This window comes from Pelophylax lessonae (assembly GCF_965119305.1).
Source record: "Pelophylax lessonae genome assembly, chromosome: 8".
Lineage (NCBI taxonomy): Eukaryota > Metazoa > Chordata > Amphibia > Anura > Ranidae > Pelophylax > Pelophylax lessonae.
In genome coordinates this window covers 241,053,252-241,076,280 of record NC_138775.1, presented here as the reverse complement: position 1 = coordinate 241,076,280, position 23,029 = coordinate 241,053,252, and the positions used below count along the sequence as shown (strand labels likewise).

The following is a 23,029-nucleotide window of genomic DNA, read 5'->3' as shown; positions in this document are numbered from 1 at the left end:
GCTTCTACAAATGGATAATGATCCTAAACACACCTCAAAATCCACAGGGGATAACATCAAGAGGCGTAAACTGAAGGTTTTGCCATGGCCTTCACAATCTCCGGACCTCAACATAATTGAAAATCTATGGATAGACCTTAAAAGAGCAGTGCGTGACACAGCCCAGAAATCTCAAAGAACTGGAAGACTTTTGTAAGGAAGAATGGGCAAAGATACCTCAAACAAGAATTGAAAGACTCTTGGCTGGCTACAAAAAGCGTTTACAAGCTGTGATACTTGCTAAAGGGGGCAGTACAAGATATTAACTCTGCAGGGTGCCCAAACTTTTGCAGACACCATTTTTTTGTTTGCTGTAATTTTGAAAGTGTAAATGATGTAAATAAAATCTAACTTTTGTTGACATATTATAAGAATGTCTAATCTGTAATTTGATGCCTTTTGGAGATTTTTCTATCTTTCCTTGGCTTCTTTATGCACATTAATACAAATTTTTACCTGGGGTGACCAAACGTTCAATCACCACTGTACATGCTTATCCTGGATAGATGACTCAAAGTATTGAGGTCAGGCCACTAGCAGTTTCAAGACCAGATATAAATGTAGCATTTGTATTGCTGTCAATATTGGTTTCCTTTAAAGCCTTTCAGTATGACACACTTGGAAATTCATGCCCCAGCACAGAGAATTCAGAGATCTTTTATAAAAACTAGAATGGAGGAGCCTTTCTCATAGCAAACAGTTGGCATATCTTGACACTGCAGTAAAAACGATTTTCCTCCAGTGCTTTTTGAAAACCTCTTTAATGTTTTTGAGCTAGTTTTTATAAACGATCTGCAATAGTTACTGTTCTGTCAGGTCAGCTATTATATGTGCCCTAAACTTTTCCTGCATGTTCTCAATGTTAACATTTGTTTTCTTAAGGACCAAACTAACGAGGACAAGCACGCAGATGGACTTCTAGTAAGTTTATACGTAATGTTTCACTTCCTTTTTCTTCCCGCAGAAAGTTCACCTGATCTCAGAAAGATCTGATCTTCTCACTCTTCTTCTAGATCTTGTCACTTCATCTGCTCCTCAGGCAAACCATTACCCCCTCCATCTTAACACTAAACCGGTTTCTGTGGAATGTCTTTAACACTGCTTTTTTTGGAAGGCAGTCTCTGTCCAGTAGAGCGTAGTAATACATTTTAACCAATCCTAATTCACACCTAACACTCTGATTGCACTCTGATGGATTACTGTGGTTCATTGTACGTTACGTGCCCTACATTGGCTATATGTGTGTTATTGATTTAGTAATATATTCTCCAATAAATGAAAGTGCTTTTGTCATTTCATTGCAAATAATACAGCTGTATAGGGAAAGCAGACGCTCCGCTTGGCTCTTTTAGTGATAGAAGTTCAATTTCTGTTCTGTGAGTTCCATGAGCTGAGTCTGTTTTGCATTTTCTGTATTTCTCTTTCTTTCAGCTCATCCGAGAATTGCTGCCTAAAATGTAAAATTTCCCAAAACCTAACCTAAGCGAACAGTGCCTTGCCAACATGCATACATGACCGATTCAGGGCTTTTGTGAGAATGTGCAGAGTAATGGTCGGTAGCCATTAGAAGGGCTGCAATGCTTTTAGTAGAAAAACATTGCTACAAGCTCCAGGGCTGACTGTAAGGTGTGGAGGCCTTGACAACTTTGTCATCTAAGTGGCTAGGCATTACAAATACAGTATCTCACAAAAGTGAGTACACCCCTCCCATTTTTGTCAATATTTTATTATACCTTTTCAGGTGACAACACTGAGGAAATGACACTTTGCTACAATGTAAAGTAGTGAGTGTACAGCTTGTATAACAGTGTAAATTTGCTGTTCCCTCAAAATAACACACAGCCATTAATGTCTAAATCGGTGGCAACAAAAGTGAGTACACCCCTAATGGCACTTTTCCACTGCAAGTACCGGCTCGGCTCTACTGGGCCCTGCTTGGCCCGGTTTGCTTTTCCACTGCTGGTACCGCATGGTACGGTGTTGGAACGGTTCGGTACAGTATGGTTTGCTTTTCCACTTAAGTAGTACTAAAATTAAGTGGGTGGGATAACAACAGGGTGGGTGGGATTATCTGACCAATCAGTGGCTAGTAGTGACTGCATGCAAAGGATTGTGGGATATGGTACCGGGTATGGTACCTCTTGGAACCACAATCGAGGTGGTACTGTTTTTGAGAGCCATACCGTTCGGTTCCATGCAGTGAAAAGCGCCACCGTACCGAACCGTTCCTACACCGTACCATGCGGTACCAGCAGTGGAAAAGAACAAAAGCAAGCCGAACCGTTCGGTTCCATGCAGTGGAAAAGCGCCATAAGTGAAAATCTCCAAATTGGGCCCAATTAGCCATTTTCCCTCCCTGGTGTCATGTGACTCATTAGTGTTACAAGATCTCAGGTGTGAATGGGGAGCAGGTGTGTTTAAATTTGGCATTATCGCTCTCACTCTCTCATACTGGTCACTGGAAGCTCAACATGGCACTTCATTGCAAAGAACTCTCTGAGGATCTGCAAAAAAGAATTGCTGCTCTACATAAAGATGGCCTAGGCTATAAGAAGATTACCAAGACCCCCTAAACTGAGCTGCAGCACGGTGACCAAGGCCATACAGCGGTTTAACAGGACAGGTTCCACTCAGAACAGGCCTCGCCATGGTCGACCAAAGAAGTTGAGTGCATGTGCTCAGCGTCCTATCCAGAGGTTGTCTTTGGCAAATAGATACTGCTGCCAACATTGCTGCAGAGGTTGAAGGATTGGGGAAGGGGGGGGGGGGGTTCAGCCTGTCGGTGCTCAGACCATAAGAGCCCTGTTCTGAGTAATAAAATATTTACAAAAATGTGAGGGGTGTATTCACTTTTGTGAGATACTATACGGCAGCCCCCGGAGCAGCATTTTTTTTTTTCTTTAAAAGGCAAGTATTTCATTGGTTCAGTTGCCATATGCTTATAATTTCCATTAAGGGTGGTTGCAGTTGGGAGGGCTGTAAAAAGCAGGCAGTTAAGCCCCAATGGCCAAAGGCAGCCTGAGGGGGTGTGCGCATACCGCAACAAAAATATACCCCCTGTTGCGTTTGCAACTGTGTGTAATGCATGCGGTTGCAGCACGGTGCTCTGAAAAGTGATTCAGCACTAATTGCTTTTCAGAGCTGCAGCAATGCAAACACTATAAGATTTTCTGAAGACTTTTTCCTTCAGATTTACCTTTTCTATGTAGTGCAAGGGCCTGACAGATTGCATACAAATTGAAAGTGTTTAGGTTTGATCTCGTATTCTATGGTTTTGGTAAATCTAAAGGAAAAATTCTTCAGAAAATCTTATAGTGTGTATGGCCCATTAGGCTGTTAACATCTTTATAGTTAACGTTTCTGTAGAGGTCCATTCTTGTGTATTTTTTAGTTTATTGGTTCATGCTGCATGTTGTTTAATGTGGCCATTCACATCATGCAGGCATTTCTGTAGAGGTCCTTTCTTGCGGATTTTTTAGTTTATGGGTTCATGCTGCATGTTTAATGTGGCCGTGCACTTGCAGGCGTATATGTGTGTATTTCTGCACAGTGTTCAGGGGCATAAAAAAAATGCCCCAAAGCTGCATTTTGAGAGACACTTATGAGCATCATTTATGCACATTAAAGCATGTGTGCGAAAATTTACTCTAATGGTTAGAATAAATGTATATTCCAGCCAATAAAATAAGTTTACGCTCATATGCTTATAAAAGCGCAAATTCCCAAGATAAGAGGCATTTTTTTCTGGAAACCTATTTGGAGCATACCCATGTGCATGAAGTCTATGGGGAATCAATGGGAATGTGAGAAAGAATAGGAAGAACTCTGGCGAGTACAAATATCACTAGCCGTCTGTCTGTGGCCATAAGTAGTCATGTAGACCATTCAAATATTGGTATTGGGTTCACATGTTTAAGTGTTGCTTATCATTATTCGTCATTGTGTCTTACTTGAGACAATCATTTTGCAACCTGCAAAGGGGGCATTAATGTGTGCTCAGGAAGAATACAAACTAAAGTGCATTGTGGTCAGGAAAGTTTTGTGACCACACGGGACTGATTTCTGTCAAGACTCTGATAGGTATGTACATTTTATTATGTTTTTTTATTTAAATCGGCCTTTAATCCCAAAAACACTTCTTGTTTTTTTGCCCTTCATAGTATTGTTTTTTTTTTTTAGATTTGCATGATTTAAATCTTGATTATGACAAATTAAATATATATTGTTTCCTTATCTTCCTGTATTCGCTTGTAATATAAACTGCCTATTCTCAGGGCTCATTCTGGCATTTGTGTAGCATAATGAATACTCAACATGCATACTCCTCTGATGTAATTGGTGTTTTGTATTCTGTGCGTTTATGCATTCATGGCAGTATGTATTAATGTATGGTAACTTTTTATTTATTTATTTTTTTGTAATTGGGATGTCTCAACCTCTTTGCCCTTTCCTTTATGTGGGGCATCTTCCTCCAAGAGTAAGATTCTTGCGTTTTGATACAGAAATAACAGTCCATCAAAATCAGCATCACATTGGAGGAATACCATGCCCTGTGAATTAAATGGTGGGAATCTTTTGGGGGGGTCACAATTACTATTTTGTTTTTTTCCCACACAAAAATTTCTGGGGTTAATCATGGATATATTCCCATCACATTCTTTTCAGGGTAAAGCCTGGCGTGTGGAGGTGCTACAGCAACAACCAGTTTGTTAACCGGTGATCCACATACAAGAACGCATATGTTACCTGCACACAATGGATCAATTTAAAAGTGCAAAAATATATTACAGGGATCATCTTAAGGATAAGTGCAATGTTTCAGAGTTGCACAGGGCCCCTCATGCCTGACAAAGGGGTCCTGTGCAAATGTTGTATTTTACCCGTGAGATAATCACTGTAATACATATTTGGATTGTTTAAATGGATCCGTGGTGTCCTGGTGACCTATGCTTTTTTGTTTTTGAAACCATTCTGGCCAGTTTCTCCACTAATTGTTTACCACTAAGGTGACCGTAAGTAGAGAAATGTATATTGCAAGTACCTTTATTTTTGGCCACATCTAACCATTCAGTGATGGAAGTAAATCCTCTGCATCCTGTTGTATCTTTCAGCTTCCCTTTGTTGTTTTTTCCTTTTTAATTTAGCCGTTTTTTCCCCCCAATTTATTTCACTTGAGCAGCCATACATTCTATATCAAGTGTTTTTAAATTAGGTAGATATTTGGCAATTCTAATTTCGCCTTCATTGCAAAATATTACACAACTGCTGTTACACTCTGATGCTTGTTTTCGGATGCTGAGCCCTTAATCGGCATGCTGTCTGTGTTGTTGGACTGTTAACATGGGTTTTACTGGGTCCAGTTTTAAAACTGGTCTAGGAATTGCCTTCCCAACTCTGGCCATCACTTGATGGCAAATGTCAGGGAGGTGTAGCATATTAGGCAGGGCTAGTGTTAGGACCAGAATAACTAATACTGAGAACATCACCATGGGGCCTCTAATTTCCTTTTTTTCCTTCGAATTCAAACAAAAACATAGAAACTGCTGTAAACATTAAAGTTAAAACTTTGGGCAAAAAACATTCTTGGCAAATCTCAAATATATGCCTGGTAATAATAATCTGCATTATTCCTATTGCTGCAAACCTCATTGGTTTGCACACTTCTATCATCATGTCCTTAAATCACGGCAATGCTGCTCACCTTTTTGATGAGTGACTATAAAAAAAAATTTGATTGCTAAAGCTTTGCTACCTCAGCCTGTAACCGGACAGTGAAGAAGTTAAGCACATTGATGAGATCATCCGCTTGTCCTCCATGCTTATAAGCATGTTCAAGAAACTGCACTCTGCGAAGCATTAAAACCAGGATTGGCTAAGAATTCTGGTCCTTATCCATCCCAATCTGAAGGAATTAGAGGACAGGACGTATAAAGACAGAATTTGTTATTTCGAACTGCATGTAAAATCAAATTTTAATAAAAGCATAACTTGATGAAATTGTGTTTTTTTAAATATTTGTTTGGAGCTCCCCCTCTGTTTTTAACACGTTTTTAAGAGTTGGGGTGAAGGCCATGCCTGAACATGTGGCAAATATTAGATGCTAAAGCGGAACTCCTGGGAAAAAAAAAATAAACTTTTTTCTTTCCAATGCTGTGGGGCTCTTTGCACTGCATGGGGTTAACTGCTCGTTTTTGTCTAGGGGAGAGGAGAGCCCAGAGATACTCACTCACCTAATACTTCCAGTGCAAGACTGGTCCCTGGTACTCCTACCACCCTAGTGGTCTTGTGTGGTGGACTGTTCCTGACCTCATCACGCCCATAGACCGGCTCTGGACGTTAAGATGGCAGGAACAATCCACCACTGAACGTGAGGTTGAATTGTCACCTGGAACGTAGGATCAGGTGAGTATAAGCGCATTATCAAAACGTGATTGAATCTTAGATTGCAGTGCAAAAACATTCTTCGTAACCCTAAATTACTTTACTACTAGATTACAAAATTGTTCTGTTTCTTTATATTATTTCTACAAATTCAATTATTCGGGAAATTAACATTTTTTCCAAATACCAATTTTCCATTTTAATCAATGCTTTCAAATTTGCAGCTCAATGTATGTGATTCCTAACCGACATCATTCATCAATATTTAATCGCCACTGTAAATTGCAATGTTCCCTTTTTTGATGTTGTAAATGTTTGATTTGTATACCGTGTTTCAGTTTTTATTAAGAATTTATTAAGTACATGAATGCTTTATGTTGTATAAGGGCCTATCTAGATATTCTTGTTCCAGTAAAGTGTAAAAACTGCATTGTGATGCCATAACATGCTGCATTAATGCATGTGACTCCCCAATGGTGCTTAGTTATAACCTGAATTTTAGGGAGTGTATCTTTAGCCAAAACCTTTGGATTTCTCTTCCATTTTTTTCCTTCTGACAATGGTCACCAGGAGAAACTCAGGATCTCCTGAAAGGCGACGCAGACTGCAATAATAACCTAAGCAGTAGTGGTAAAAGTGCGCTGGACACAGATTTTTACAGGTTATGGAAATGTGGACAGTCATTGAGCCCAAATGGCCTGTATCTGGCAGATTACCGCAAAGATGTGGACTCCCCAGGAAGAGGAGTTGAGATATCCAAGTGTAATAGGTCAAAGAATAAAATGGACTAAAAAATGTATGTTATGAACTGTAGTTAGCGTTGGTGTTCAATGTTAGAAGTGGCAAAGGGCAAAGCCCTACTGCGAACACCAGTACTGAGTGCCATTTATGACCTCCTCTGCCTGCAGGAGTACTTTTGAACCCCATTAACAATCTGCCAGTGCACCCAGCCCTTATAACATTGGATTGTGTGGCCCCCAAAATGCATTGGATGTCTTTAACCCTGCTTGCAATAACCAGTTGAACAATAAAGACTCTGAACTTCTAAGGATTTACTATTTGGCCCTCTCTTTGACCTATTACTCTTGGAGCAGTAAAAACCTGACGAGTTCTTACTCTTCCCTATTCTAGCCTAAACTATAGCTAAACAAGCTTTGGCTACAGATACTCTTTATAAAGGAAAGCTTTCCTAAAACAAGCAAAGAGGCTGACATTACTGACTTATTCTGCAAATGCCAATTGATTGGCTGCCATACTGACCCACTTGCTTTAATACTTAGTCAGGAACTCAAAAAAAATATGCCCCTACATTTCTCCTATGAAAGGTTTACTTTAGATTAATTAAAAGCCTACCCGAAAGGAGATAGGATCTTTGGCCAAAGGACAGTTTTGCTTTGTGGGCTTTTAAATAAATGTATTACCCACTATATTTTTAAAGGCAACCTAGAAGGATTGGAATATGGGATCTGATATTGCCAACCTCTTTTTGACTGTGTAATTTCCAGACATCATTATCCTTTCCTTACTACCTAAAAAGTATTTTGTCAGGAACACATTTTTTTAGTTCAGATTCACTAGTTGGATGCTTTTAGGGTCAGTGATTTTCTTAAAAATTAAGAAGAATTATTTCTTTCGTTCATTGATGAACACCGCTCTGATCTTCATAACCATTGGATTATACTTCCCCCTGCAGGAGTTGGAGACTACGCCTATAGGCAGTCCCAGGGAGTATACTCCCTCTCCCTGCTATAGGTACTTTCTGCCTAGTCAGGAGTAAGGACCTAGTACCTTGCTGGGATTTCTAGTCCTGGCAATTTTTTTTTTAGATTAGAAATTTTTTCTCCTGTTTTTTTTTCTGGGAGATCTACAATCAACTGCCGGAATGGGCGATGGGCTGGATAATTTAGATACAGTGGTCATCCCAGTCTGGCCAGCGAGCGCACGCAGACCTCAGCTGCGCGCTAGGTCGGCCGCAACATAACCCCACTGGACAGGGGCTGGCCTGTAAGATTGCATACGACCGAGTCTCGGCCTGAGCCGCTGCGTTCCTCCTGGCCGACAGCCCCTGATTCGATGGCGAGGGGTTCTGTCTAGAGCAGTGCCTGGTATGGTGAGTAGATGTCCCCCCCTCTCCCCCTGGAGGGTTTTGTGGTGGAAGTGGGCCCCTCCTTGGACCCCTGGGTTTCCCTACTTCCCGTCAGGCACCCTCCCCCTTTCACCTGTCCCCCTACCCCCCCTCCTTCCACTTATGCTAGGGCTGTATGGGTGGCCTGGTCCACCTCCTGGGGTGTGGGTAGGGCGCTGTGCTGGCGATGGGGGCCAGGGGGGTGTGCCGCGGGCGACCAGATGATCGTTTGTGCGGGGGGGGTTGTACCTGGTGGGGGCTCTTGCCAGGGCCCCCCGTCCTGCCTGGGTCAGTCCTTGAGGCCTAGGTATCCCTCCTGGGTTCTTGGAAGCCACTCGGGGCTGCCGTTTTGCTATAGCCTGTGTCTCTATGGTGGCCAGTTTGCAGCAGTTTTGCAATTGAAAATAGCGGTGGCCATGACGGTGGAGCCCTGTGGGTGGCGATTTTGGCAGTAGGAGCCCCTTCTCATCCCCTGGTGCTGACTCCTGGATCTTTTCACTTCCTGATTACGGCAAGTGGAGTGCAGACTATTCTGGTGGCTGCTGGTGCCTGTTCCTGCTGGGTGGTGAGTCTGGTGGGGTTCTCTCCCTCTCTGCTGAGGATCGCTTAGTGCTTGTGCCTGGCAACCAGGTGGTGCTGCCAGCAGGGTGGGGGTTGTCCCTTTGCAGTGTTTTTTACATTTTTTTGTGGGGTCCCCCTGGTGACTCCATGGAGTCTTTGGAGCACATCTCCCCACATTGCCCCCTCTCTGAGACTGCGGGGCCCTCTGAGTCCCAACCATCCATCGATGCACTGATGGTGGTCCTGGAGTCCTTTGTGTCCCGGGTGCAGGTGGTTTTCGGGCGATGGGCTAGCAAAAAGCGCCCCTGCCTCATCTGTCTCATCAGATCCTGAATCTTATTCGGCTGCCGTGAATGGGGGTCATCCTGCTGGGTCTGCGACCACGCGCCCCGTATCCTCAGATAGTGAGGATGATTCCTCCACATCTGCAACCAGGTAAAAGCACTATTGAATTCGTTCTTCGTATGTGGCATTGTAACAGTGCTGAGGAGGAGTGGAGTGAGAAGCCAAGCAGTACGTATTGGGGCTAACTGGATGCTCATCCCCAGGCTGGGGAGAGGCAAAAAGGTGTTATTAGACCGAGCTTAGGTGCGAGGTCACATCATTTGAGGTGGAAACCCAACTATAAGGGGGGAGCACTCATCGTGGTGGCACATGGATGTGTTCATTTAATTGTACGAAAGGAAGAGTGAGCACCCTATTCAACATGGATGTCGGTGGCAGGAAGGATCATCACAATATATTTACATAAAATTTGCATACTTGTGGACTTTGTTTTTAAAGAAGCATCTGATTATATCACAAGTATTAATAATTCACATGTTATCTATAGTATAGCACACACTTGTCACAACTGAGGTTTTAGCAGTTGTTGGTATTCATTGATTGTTTTATATGATCTTATTTAGCGCAGCACTAAGGTTTGTTTTTTGTACACTGGCTGGTTCGGCACTGAGGCTTGTATTCACCATTGCCCTGGTGTCGCAAACTCAAATGGGCAAAGCTTTTACGCCGTGACATAGAGGGAGAATAGCTTCCCCCCTGCCTTTGCCAGCTGGTACAGGGCCTGCACTTTTATGCAGTTTTTGCCTCTTGGGATGTGGCTTCCCTTGTGGCTCGGCTCTCTGTTTTGGCAGTGGTCCTTTGGCGTGTCTTTTGGCCTAAATGCTGGTCTGTGGATCAGACTTCTTAAAAGGCCTTGACTGATCGCCCCTTTCAAGGAAATCTCCTGTTTGGGGCTACCATGGATGACATCATTAAGGGTCTCACAGGGGGTAAGAGTACTTTTCTTCCACAGGCTACTAAGGGCAAGGAACCTCCTCATAGACCCTCCTTCTCAGCTCATAAGCAATTTTTTCATCCCTCAGGGTCGATTGACAAGGGCTCAAAGTCTTTCAGGGCCTCTTCTGGAGGATCCAAACGAACATGGTCTGGTAAGCTGAGAGCGGGCTTCTCCAGACCCGTGGACAAGGCTCCTTCAGTACGAAGGTGCGCCCTCATCCAGATCGGGGGTGGGGGATGTCTTCGCTGGTTTCCGGACTGGTGGACTTCCCTGATACAAGACAAGTGGGTCCACAAAGTTATTCGGTCCGGCTACAAGATTGAGTTTCGCTCTTGTTCCCCGGCAAGGTTCTTTCCTTCCAACTTGCGCCTATCCCTGGACCGCTTACAGGGTTTGTTTGGGGCGGTACAAAACCTGTTGCTTCAAAGGGTGATTGTCTGGTTCCAACATCGTAACATTTTCAGTGGTTTTACGCAAACCTGTTTACAGTTCCCATGAAGGAAGGCAAATCCTGGACCTCAAGGGGCTGAACTGCTTTGTGTGGGTGCAGAAGTTCAGGAGTCTATTCGCACAGTGGTGGCAATCCCTGCATCATGGGAGAGGAGCATTATCAGTGTGTGGCGTTTACCCTTTGTTCTCGCCTCTGCTCCACAGGTCTTCACAGTCAGTGTTAGTCCCGGTGCTAGTGTCATTACGCCAACGGGTTATCGTGGTACTGGGCTACTTGGACGTCCTCCTTCTGCGAGCGAAGTCCACTACTGCTCTGGTGGAAAACCTGGAAATCACCATATGAACTCTGAGGGAGTTTAGCTGGATTCTGAATTGTCAGAAGTCTGCTCTGGTTCAGTTTACAAAGCTGGACTATCTGGGTCTGACTCTGGACTCAGCCTTAGCCAGAGTGCTCCTTCCTCTGGACAAACTCCAGAAATTGCAGGCTGCAATTCATCTCCTGCTGTCCAGCAGATGGTCATCCCTCCGGACTTTTATGCGGGTGCTGGGCCTGATGGTGTCTACCTTTTTTTGAGGTGGTTCTGTTTGCACAGTTCCATACGAGGTCCCTGCAAACAGGGATTCTGGCCAAATGGGACAAGACTCTGCTGTCTCTAGACAATCGGATCCAGCTGAGCCGGGGGAACTAAAGAGTTGCTGATATGGTGGCTTTGCTCTCCTGGGCTTCGGCTGGGAAAATCCTTCCTCCCTTTGTATTGGACAGTGGTCACCACAGATGCCAGCCTGTCCGCCTATGGAGGCGTCCTTGGCAAGAATTCTGCTCAGGGGATCTTTACACTGGAAGTGTCCTGACTACCGATCAATGTCTTTGAACTCCGAGCGATCAGACTGTGCCATTGAACGGATCATCTTCAGGATTGTCCAGTGTGTATTCAATCAGATAATGCCACAGCCGTGGCTTATGTCAATCACCAAGTGGGCACAAAGTGTCCTCGCGGCTTGGGAGGTAGCTGGCATTCTAAGGTAGGCAGAACGGTTCATTCCAGCCCTCTCCGCGGTGTACATTCCGGGGGTGGAAAACTGGCAGGAGGATTATCTCAGTGGGCAGACATTGGACCAAGGGGAGTGGTCCCTTCATCCGGAGGTGTTTCATCAGTTGTGTCTCCATTGGGGCATCCCCGAGGTGGATCAGGAGCTGTGTCCGTCAATGAACGAAAGAGAAAATCGGATTTTCAACTCGCCATAAAAACTATTTCTCTGATGTTCATTGACAGACACTGCACCCACCCCTCTGTGGAGTGGTAATTCTTCTGACACTGTAACAAAACGGAGTACCTATAGCAGGAAAAGGGAGTTTATCCCCTGGGACTGCCCATAGGTGTAGCCAGATTATTTATTTTTCTGCCTAGTGTCCTACTCCTGTAGGGGGCAGTATATCCCAATGGTTATGAAGATCAGGAGCTGTGTCCATCTATGAACATCAAAGAAATGTATTTTACGGTAAGTCAAAAATTACATTATTCTAGGCAAGTGATGGGTAATTCGTAAAATATTTCCTGTATTTCTTGAACTCGGGGGGGAATTGAATAAAAAATGCTTTCCACATCACTTAATCAGGTTTATGAAAGCCATTTCTGTGTTGGTAGAAGGGATCTAAACCCAGCAAACGCTTGCCTGTCCTCAAACCAGTCTCAATTGAAGTTTTGATAGCTCATACTGTCTTGGATCAGCTTAGGGTGACGCTCCAACCCAACGCTCTATCTTATCTTTTATAGAGCACTATAAATCCTGTGGATTCTATTTACCAGCCCAGTCCATTGGAGCCAGTTGTGATTCGAACCATGCCTACGCAAACTGTTCCATTGTCAGGTAGAGTGTTTTTCAGTTTGTTTCCTTGTTTTGTTTTTGGCAAATGATTCCTAAAGTGGTTGTAAACCCTTACATATACCTGTTCAAGTGACTAGACTCCCAGACTTTGAGGCAGGGGCTTGGGATCTGATGTTGTACTCTGCACAGCTCAGAGAGGAGAGTATAATCTGAGACCTGAGTGGAGGGAACAGACACACACCCCCTCAACACAGTCTAATAGGGAAACCTGCACAACTGAGGCTGTCAATCACAGGCTGTGCGCTGGAACTCCCTTCCCCCATCACCTATGATTGCTTGCAGTCATAACCTGTCAGCAAAGATGCATATAGATAGCAGAGGAAGGGGACAACAGGCAGAAATAATACTAAGTGCTTTGGATCGAGGCAAGTACACAGTACAGAAGGCTATGCTTTGTTTATTTTTCATTTCAGAGGTTTACAACCACAGTATTGAAAATCTGCTGTACAGACACACCACACATCCAAGTTTGACAGGCACACATGGACAGACACACAGCACTGGACACAGGCTCTACGTCGGCCTGTACACCCTTCTGTGTAGCTGTCAAACTTGGCTATGTGAGTGGGTTTGTACAGCTGATGTGCATCTATTCATTTATTTGAGCTGCCTGCATGCAGCTACACACTAGTGCAAAAATTATAAACCAGCGGCGCTTCACACTCTGCAGGGCTCTCTGCCTGTGTGAATGAGCCCTTAAATTGGTTGTAAACCCTTACATATACCCAGTAAAGATGAAACAAACCCTCCTACATACGTTGTACCTGTTTAAGTCTTCTCTTATCTACATCTATTAAAAGTGCTGAATTATAACGCTTGTCTGAGCTTCCAAGAAGATGGGGAGGAGAGCGCAGAGAGCTGATTGGAGGGAAGGGAAACACACCCCTCCATACAGCACACAGGAACAGAGCTGACACTGTCAATCGGCTGAGGCTCCTTCTCCTGGCACCATTTATTTTATTGTGGTGTCAGGAAAACATGTCAAAAGTGATTCATGCTGATCGCAGAGGAACAAAGCAGCAGACAGAAGTGACACTTGGGGCGCTTATTTGAGACAAGTACACACTTTAGAGGGGTATGCATTGTTCATATTTCAGGTCTTGATGTTTACAACCACTTTAAGCATATTTACTGTGTAAGATTGATGGATTTCACTTATACTGTTTAAGAACTTTATTCTTGCTCATGTGTAGCATAAACCATAGATATTTTGTGTAAAGGGTGATTCCCCCCCGGACATTGCTCATTGATTTGAGGTTTTTATTTTTCAGAGGCTGTGCAGGTTGGTAAAGGTGAGCAGCGGCCGTCATCGTTGGCTGTAGGTTCAGCAGTAACTGGCCTCGGAAGCCATCAGACTCCCACTCCAAATAGCACAGGTGAGACCTACATTTCCAAGTACATTTCCAGTTATAGAATTACTAAGTTGAACCAATGTGAGACCAGACTAATTTTTTTTGTTTTTACTGCTGCCGCTCCTCGTTGTTTGTTATGCATAAATAAATATAGAGCACTTTGATTACTTATTTTTTAGGTGGAACAGGCCTGGTCTTAGTCCCATCATTCTTTTACATTGCCAGTACTTTGGGTATGAGGGTAGAGGTGCGATCTGTGTGGGAAAGATTGGTGGGCCATTCAGTGCTTCATGCAGATCCCACTTTATACTGCAGCTCAGTTCCTCAGCTGTCAGAAGTGAGAAGCAGCAGTCTGAAGGGAATTTGAGGTAAAATCTGCTGTACACGGCTTGAATTTTAGCTAATTTCTGTTGAATCAGTTGAAATATAAGCCATGGTTGGGCAAAAATCAATTGTTCAGTTGACTTTTGTTGAAGGAGCTGGTTGGAATTATTGCTGGCCAAACAGTAACTGCATACAATTGGATGCTGGCACTATTTCGGTATTCTAACAGCTGTGGGTGCCAGTTGTCAGAATATAGTAGCCGGCAGGCTGAATAAAATAAGTCTAAGTGTTGCTTTAGTACTTGAAAGCTTCTATTTCTGTTTTGGGGTATAGAGCAGGAAAAGCAAGTTGGAAAAGTAGAATTTTTTTTCCTGGGTTCAAGTCCTCTGCTGACACAGTATATCCCAGCCCCTTGCAGGTGTATGCCACAATGTGCTAGTATGCACCACTGCGCTGTCAGTGCTTGGGCACTTCCATCTTCTCCTAGTCCTTCTGGGATTTTTATGTTAGAGTGTTTGAATGGCCGAGCTACAATGACTTCACTCCCGCACATGCCGAAGGGAGTCACTGCATCATGGCATAGAGTGGGTGCCATAAATGTGATCTGAGCTCAGATCACATTACCGCTGAGAGGCCGTAAGAGTCCTTCATGACAGAAGAGACCACTCTGTTATAAAAAACCCTGCCTGTCAGTGTTTTAGCTAAATTTGACTTTATTACTGCTTTAAGTGCTTAGCTCTAGATAGTTTGTCCAAAGGTTACTACATGAACTGCAGCTTTGCAATTCTCTACACTCCTAATGCAGAACATTTGAAAATCGTATAAAAACTTTGAACAAGCGCAGTCCAAATGCCCCTTGTTGTGGTGCCAACTCTTAAGGTAGAGCTATATGCAAAATTTGAGTGTTTTAAACCCCCCGTCAGATTTTTTTTTTATTTTTTTTTCCCCATCTGTGTACCATTGTGGATATTTCCCTTCACTTCCTTTCCCATAACCAAACAGGAAGTGAGAGGAAATCCCTGAAAATAAAGGGAATTCTTTGGGGACCCCCGGGTCACCAGAACTAGTTTCCCCATTGGAAAATGTCCCCTGTATTTTCTATGGATAACCCAAAATGTGGGCAATAAAAACTGACAAGCATTCTAATCCCTCTCCACTCTTATGCAAAGCCGAAAAAAAAAAAAAAAAAAAAGTTTTGCCCTTCGTTCTACTTTTAAGTGCTAGCATTAACTCTCTGCTTAATATCTAGCCTTAACTATGGATGCTGCACCTGAACTTAATATGGCTTGGGAATCCGAGTGGCTGCTTCCATCCCAGGCTTTTCACAGAGTAATTTTGCCATGCAACAGATTTCTTGTAATAAGTGGTTATGAATATTCATTCTCCAGGAGGAGACCACAGCATTATATGGTCATGTTGTTGACTAGTGCCTGTTCTCTTCTGACAGGAAGTGGTCAGTCTGTTCCCAGCAGTAGTTTGACCTCCCCCAGCCACGTCAATCTGTCACCGAACACAGTCCCAGACTTCTCCTACTCCAGCAGCGAAGATGAGTTCTACGACGCAGATGAATTTTACCAGAGCAGCTCCTCCCCAAAGCATTGCATGGAGTAAGTGTTTGTCTTAGCCTCTGTACAGATGTGTTTTGTTATTAACCTAAATCTTAGAGCATCTTGTACAAATCTAGCCATAGATCACAGTTAGACAATCATTCCCCTAACATGCTTACTCTGATTTGGAAAATGTGTGTTGATGCCTAAAGGTTGTATGAACAATCGCAGACGCTATTGGACTGAGCTTAATTTGACTATGGTATTGGCTTCCAGGTTCTGCCTTCTCTAATTGCAGCCTTAGTCATTTTTTGGCAGACATGCGCAACAAACCCTGAAAGCACTTAGAAATAACAGAGGAAACCCATGGTCTGCCTAACTGCAAAAAAAAAAAAAACCTCCATAGTACCTTTATTTTCCTTTGCAGCTCAGCAAAATTCTACCAGACCCTTTACAAGTTACAATGCATATACCAACTTATCTTAATTTCAATATTTGCATACCGTGCATCTGGAAAGTATTCACAGCACTCCACTTTTTTCCACATATTGTTACAGCCTTATTCCAAAATGGATTCAATTCATTATTTTCCTCAAAATTCTACAAACAATACCCCATAATGACAATGTGAAAGATGTTTGCTTGAAATCTTTGCAAATGTATTAAAAAAAAATAAAAATTACATGTACATAAGTATTCATGCCTTTGCTTAATACGTTGTTACATAGTTACATAGTTACATACATAGTTACATAGTAGGTGAGGTTGAATAAAGACAATAGTCCATCCAGTTCAACCTGTGTAGGTGTGCGTGGCTGTACTCATCTCACATACCCCTGAATGTTCTGATCCTTGAGATGTAAGTCTAAGAGTCTTTTGAAAGCCACCATACTACCCGCAGAAACCACCTCTTGTGGTAGAGAATTCCACAATCTTGTAGCCCTAACAGTAAAGAACCCCCCACGTTGCCTGTGGTTAAAACGCTTCTCCTCTAATCGCATTGTATGCCCTCGAGTCCTCATGCAATCCCTTCGAATGAACAGCTTTTTTTCTAAGCTGGGATCCCCATTAAGATATTTATAAATTGCTATCATGTCCCCCCTCAGACGTCTCTTCTCCAGGGAGAATAAATCGAGCGATTGTAGACGCTCTTCATAGTCAAGGTCCTCCAATCCCCTAATTAGTTTAGTTGCCCTTCTCTGGACTCTCTCCAGCTCCAACACATCCCTCCTGAGGACTGGCGACCAGAACTGGACAGAATACTCCAGATGCGGTCGGACCAGAGTTTTATAAAGTGGAAGGATTATAGTCTTATCTCTGGAATACATCCCTTTCTTTATGCATGCTAATATTCTGCTGGCTTTGGCAGCTGCCGCTTGACATTGCATGCTGTTGCCTAATCTATCATCAACCAAGACTCCCAGATCCTTCTCCATTTTTGATTCCCCCAAGGGTTCCCCTCCTAACGTGTATTGTGTTTTTATGTTTTTAGTCCCCAAGTGCAAAACCTTACACTTCTCCACGTTAAACCTCATTTGCCATGTCGTTGCCCACTCTGTAATTTTGTCCAGGTCATTCTGTAGGATATCTGCTTCATGCTGTGCAGTTATTGCCCTGGCCAATTTTGTGTCATCTGCAAAAACTGATAACGCACTACTGATCCCGTCCTCAATGCTTTTTATGAATAAATTGAACAAGGTTGGTCCCAGGACTGAGCCCTGGGGCACCCCGCTTACAACCTCAGACCAGTCTGAGTATGCGCTGTTTATTACCACCCTTTGGACACGCCCTTTAAGCCAATTCCGTATCCAAGAGCAAACTCTGCTGTCGATACCTGCAGACCTTATTTTATAAATTAAGCGCTTGTGGGGAACTGTATCAAACGCCTTAGCGAAATCCAAGTACACCACATCCACTGGTCTCCCCCTATCTAGCTCACAGCTTACCTCCTCGTAGAATGCTAAGAGATTGGTTTGACAAGAACGCCCATTTGTAAACCCATGCTGATTACTGCTGATGATGTTGTTGTCTTTAGCAAACTCTACGATATAATCCCTTATCATCCCCTCCAGAAGTTTACATACTATTGATGTCAAACTGACAGGCCTATAATTTCCCGGGATATGCCTCTGGCCCTTTTTGAATATCGGAATCACGTTAGCTTTCTTCCAATCCCCTGGTACATCTCCTGTCCTAATACTGTCAGCAAAGATCAGGAACAGTGGTCTGGATATAACCTTACTGAGTTCCTTGAGTACTCTCGGATGTACGCCATCCGGGCCTGGTGATTTGTTTGTGTTAAGTTTATCCAGCCTTTCCCTGATTTCACCCTCTGTTAGCCATAGTGGCAAATCCTGTGTATTACTACTAACCATACAGTCATGGTCAGTGTACCCCTCCGTTTCCTGTGTAAAGACTGACGAGAAAAAAGCATTCAGCACGGTTGCTTTTTCAGTGTCCTCTGTAACCATCCCCCCATCATCGCTAATTATGTGTGCAATATGCTCTGCCCTAGTTTTTTTGCTGTTGAAAAACGCCTTTGGCACCAATTACAGCCACTGGTTCTTTTAAGTATGATGCTACAAATTTGGCACACTTATTTTTGGGCAGTTTTTCCCATTCTTCTTTGCAGACCTCTCAAGCTCCATCAGGTTGCATGGGGAGTGTCGGACTGCCATTTTCAGATCTCTAGAGATGTTTAATCGGGTTCAAGTCTGAGCCACTCTTTTGCTATCTTGGCTGTGTGTTTAGGGTCGTTCTCCTTTGGAAGATGAACCTTCGCCCCAGCCTGAGGCCCAGAATGCTATGGAGCAGGTTTTCATCAAGAATGTCTCTGTGCATTGCTGCATTCATCTTTCCATCAATCCTGACTAGTCTTCCAGTTCCTACTGCTGAAAAACATCCCCACAGCATGATGCTGCCACCACCATGATTCACTGTAGGTATAGTATTGGCCAGGTGATGAGCGGTGCCTGGTTTCCTCCAGACATGACGCATGCCATTCAGGCCAGATAGTTTCTTTGTTTCATTAGACCAGAGAATTTTGTTTCTCATGGTCTAAGAGTCCCTCAGATACCTTTTTGGCAAACTCCAGGCGGGCTGCCATGTGCCTTTTACTGAGGAGTGGCTTCTGTCTGGCCATTTTACCATACAGGCCTGATTGGTGGAGTGCTGCAAAGATGGTCGTTCTTCTGGAAGGTTCTCCTCTCTCCACCGAAAAACGTTGGAGCTCTGTCGGTTACCTACATCTTCTTGGTCCCCTCCCTGACTAAGGCCCTTCTCCCCTGATCGCTCAGTTTGGCCGTGCGGCCCGCTCCAGCAAGAGTCCTGGTGGTTCCAAACTTCTTACATTTATGGATGATGGAGACCACTGTGGGATCATTGGGACCTTCAATGCTGCAGACATTTTTCTGTACCCTTCCCCAGATCTGTGCCTTGATACAATCCTGTCTCGGGGGTCTACAGACAATACCTTGGACTTCATGGCTTGGATTGTGCTCTGAAATGCACTGTTAACTGTGGGACATTATACAGTTGTGCTTATACGTTTACATACCCTGGCAGAATTTGATTTCTTGGCCATTTTTCCAAGAATATGAAAGATAACATAAAAACTTTTCTTTCACTTATGGTTAGTGTTTGGCTGAAGGCATGTATTATCAGTCAACTGTGTTTACTCTTTTTAAATCATAATGACAACAGAAACTACCCAAATGACCCTGATCAAAAGTTTCCATACCCTGGTGATTTTGGCCTGATAACATACACACAAGTTGACACAAAGGGGTTTGAATGGCTATTAAAGGTAACCATCCCCACCTGTGATCTGTTTACTTGTTGTTAGTGTATATATAAAAGGTCATTGAGTTTCTGGACTCCTGACAGACCCTTGCATCTTTCATCCAGTGCTGCACTGACGTTTCTGAGTCATGGGCAAAGCAAAAGAATTGTCAAAGGATCTGTTGGAAAGGTAGTTGAACTGTATAAAACAGGAAAGTGATATAAAAAGATATCCAAAGAATTGAGAATGCCAATCAGCAGTGTTAAAACTCTAATCAAGAAGTGGAAAATAAGGGGTTCTTTTGAAACCAAACCACGGTCAGGTAGACCAACTAAAATTTCAGCCACAACTGCCAGGAAAATTATTCGGGATGCAAAGAAAAACCCACAAATAACTTCAGGTGAAATACAGGACTCTCTGAAAACATGTGGTGGGGCTGTTTCAAGATGCACAATAAGGAGGCATTAGAAGAAAGATGGGTTGCATGGTCGAGTCGCCAGAAGAAAGCCATTACTACGCAAATGCCACAAAGTATCCCGCTTACAATACGCCAAAGAGCACAGAGACCAGACAACTTTTGTCACAAAGTCATTTTGAGTGATTAGACCAAAATTGAGCTTTATGGCCATAACCCTAAACGCTACATGAGTCAATAAGGCCTTTGATGAAAGGTACACCATTCCTATTGTGAAACAGAGGTGGATCGCTGATGTTTTGGGGATGTGTGAGCTACAAAGGCACAGGAAATTTGGTCAGAATTGATGGCAAGATGAATGCAGTATGTTATCAAAAAATACTGGAAGAAAAAATTTGCATTCATTAGCCCGGAAGCTGCGCATGGGATGTACTTGGACATTCCAACATAATGATCCTAAAACAAGGCTAAGTCGACCTGTCGTTGGCTACAGCAGAATAAAATGAAGGTTCTGGAGTGGCCATCTCAGTCTCCTGATCTCAATATCAATGAGCCACTCTGAGGAGGTCTCAAACGTGCAGTTCATGCAAGACAGCCCAATAATTTACAGGAACTGGAGGCTTTTTGCCAGGAAGAATGGGCAGCTTTACCATCTGAGAAGATAAAGAGCCTCATCCACAAATACCACAAAAGGCTTCAAGCTGTCATTGATGTTCAAGGGGGCAATACACGGTATTAATAACTGGGGTTTGTAAACTTATGATCAGGGTCATTAAGGTCGTTTATTGTCATTATGATTTTAAAAAGAGTAAACACAGTTGATTGATAAATTGCTTCAGCCAAACACTAACCATTTGTGTTATCATTCATATTCCCTGAAAAATGGCCAAGAAATCATAAATTATGCCAGGGTATGTAAACTTATGAGCACAACTGTATGTACAGGTGTGTGCCTTTCCAAATCATGTCCAATCGACTGAATTTATCACAGGTGAACTCCAAGTTGTAGAAGCATCTCAAGGATGATCAGTGGAAACAGGATGTACCCGAGCTCAATTTTGAGTGTCATGGCAAAGGCTGTGAATACTTATGTACATGTTTCATTTTTAATACATTTGCAAATAATTCAAAACAAACTGCTTTCACATTTGTCATTATGGGGTATTTATTGTAGAATTATGAGGAAAATAATTAATTTAATCCATTTCGGAATAAGGCTGTTTCATAGCAAAATGTGGAAAAAGTGAAGCGCTGTGAATACTTTCCGGATGCACTGTAGCGTTAAACAGACCCTATGACCTGCCTGTGACAGTGCTTGGGCCAAGCAATAAATTCCATCGGGCTCTGAGCATCATCATGTCCCAGAAGTAGGTATTTTTTCTCATAAAGGTATAGCATTGCTTTGCTGTTGGACAATGTTTACCAAAGGTGCAGTTTATTTGCCCTAGTATCTAAGAGGGTGTCTTATATTAAAGTTGGGTGGACTACAGGTTTATTTGAAGGAAGCTATGTTTGACTGTTGCATCATGGACCACATACAATAAAACGCATTATTTAAAATATTTGGTGAATGATTTAAAATGAGTGCTTAGTGCATAGTTCCACCCTGTATAGTTCCATATCATCCTACATATTAAACTTTACTGCTGGACTTGTGCAGACTTGTGGGAAATGTGAACCAGTTACAAGGCATAGGTTAACAATTCAAAAAAATCTTGAGTACTGTTTCCATGGTGGAGAGAGATTTGACCTAGGTTACAGTTTTAGGAAATGATTACTGTATTAAAAAGCATTGCAATTATACTGTTTATGTTAAAGGTGATATCTTGTTGCAAAAAAAAAAAAAGTTTGACACTGGCTTTACACTTTATACACATTGGTACGGTGCCAATCATTTATTCTAAATGACACTTGACTGGGCTGCAATATAACAATACAAGTTAACACGCAACACATGCATTGAACTGAATGGATATAAACAGTCTACAGTATAAGCAACAAATGTCCATTGTTAATCCGGCTACAGACGGTTGAATCTTGGCCGGTTCAGCAGGTCCCTGCCAAGATTCGAACCATGTATGGTCAGGCTGAATGTACCCAAGTTGATTGATTGATCAACTTATGTTCAACCAGCCTGTCTGATTTTACATGTGATTATTGCTAGCAGGTATTATAGCCGCTAGCAGTAATCGCTCTATTCTCCCGGCGGGACAGCTTCCCCCATCCAAAGACTGCCTCCCCACAATGGCTCCGCAGGAGGGAGGCAGTCTGTGTTAATGGGGGTAATCGAGCGAAAATCGGGTGAGAAAGATTGTTCACTCTATGGCCAGCTTTTAAGGGCTTACAATTGCCTCCCTCTGAGTGCCTTGTGGTTGAGCACTTATAATATATACCGTACATCTCTGTTTGCAGGGCAATGTTGGCAAGTCACGCTAAAGCAGGAAAAACAAATCCCTTCTAGCAGCTAAGTCTAAAGTGAAAATTCCTCCAAGTTAATTGACCCTTGGGTGGTTGAATATGTGTACTGTGTAAACAAAATTCTCTGTAAACCGTATGAACCATTATCAAAATCAAACGTCCTTTGGCCCGTTTTCTTACAAGGATTCCTAAAGCATATACAAACCCAAGAACAACAGGGAACCAGCCTTTTAGATGTAGTGCCTAAAGTTATTTTTATTTTTTTTTATGTTAGGAACATATTTTTTTTTTTTTTTTTAATCCAAAAAACTTTAGTAAGCCTTTTTTTTTTTTTTTAGCTTTACAAAAAAGGGAACATTTTTAATAGGTACAGAAATTAAAGCAGAACTAAGCCTATCGATTTAAACCGCTTCAGTAAATGGTTACATTCTCGCAACATGCAGGGAATGTAACTGTCACATTTGCTT

The 23,029-nt window shown here is 42.9% G+C and overlaps 1 protein-coding gene across 3 annotated transcripts in view; it reads left to right on the top strand.

The window, feature by feature from the left end:
- The window catches only part of OSBPL9 (oxysterol binding protein like 9), a 260,826-nt gene that overhangs the window by 188,367 nt on the left and 49,430 nt on the right, over nucleotides 1–23,029 (top strand). For 2 of the 3 annotated variants that reach the window (XM_082265507.1, XM_082265509.1), the window contains 4 exons: nucleotides 922–960; nucleotides 12,614–12,707; nucleotides 13,997–14,101; nucleotides 15,849–16,008. In XM_082265507.1, coding sequence (XP_082121633.1) covers nucleotides 922–960; nucleotides 12,614–12,707; nucleotides 13,997–14,101; nucleotides 15,849–16,008 — 398 coding nt within the window. The remainder of the gene's footprint in view (nucleotides 1–921; nucleotides 961–12,613; nucleotides 12,708–13,996; nucleotides 14,102–15,848; nucleotides 16,009–23,029) is intronic. The other variant, XM_082265508.1, reaches the window with a different exon arrangement.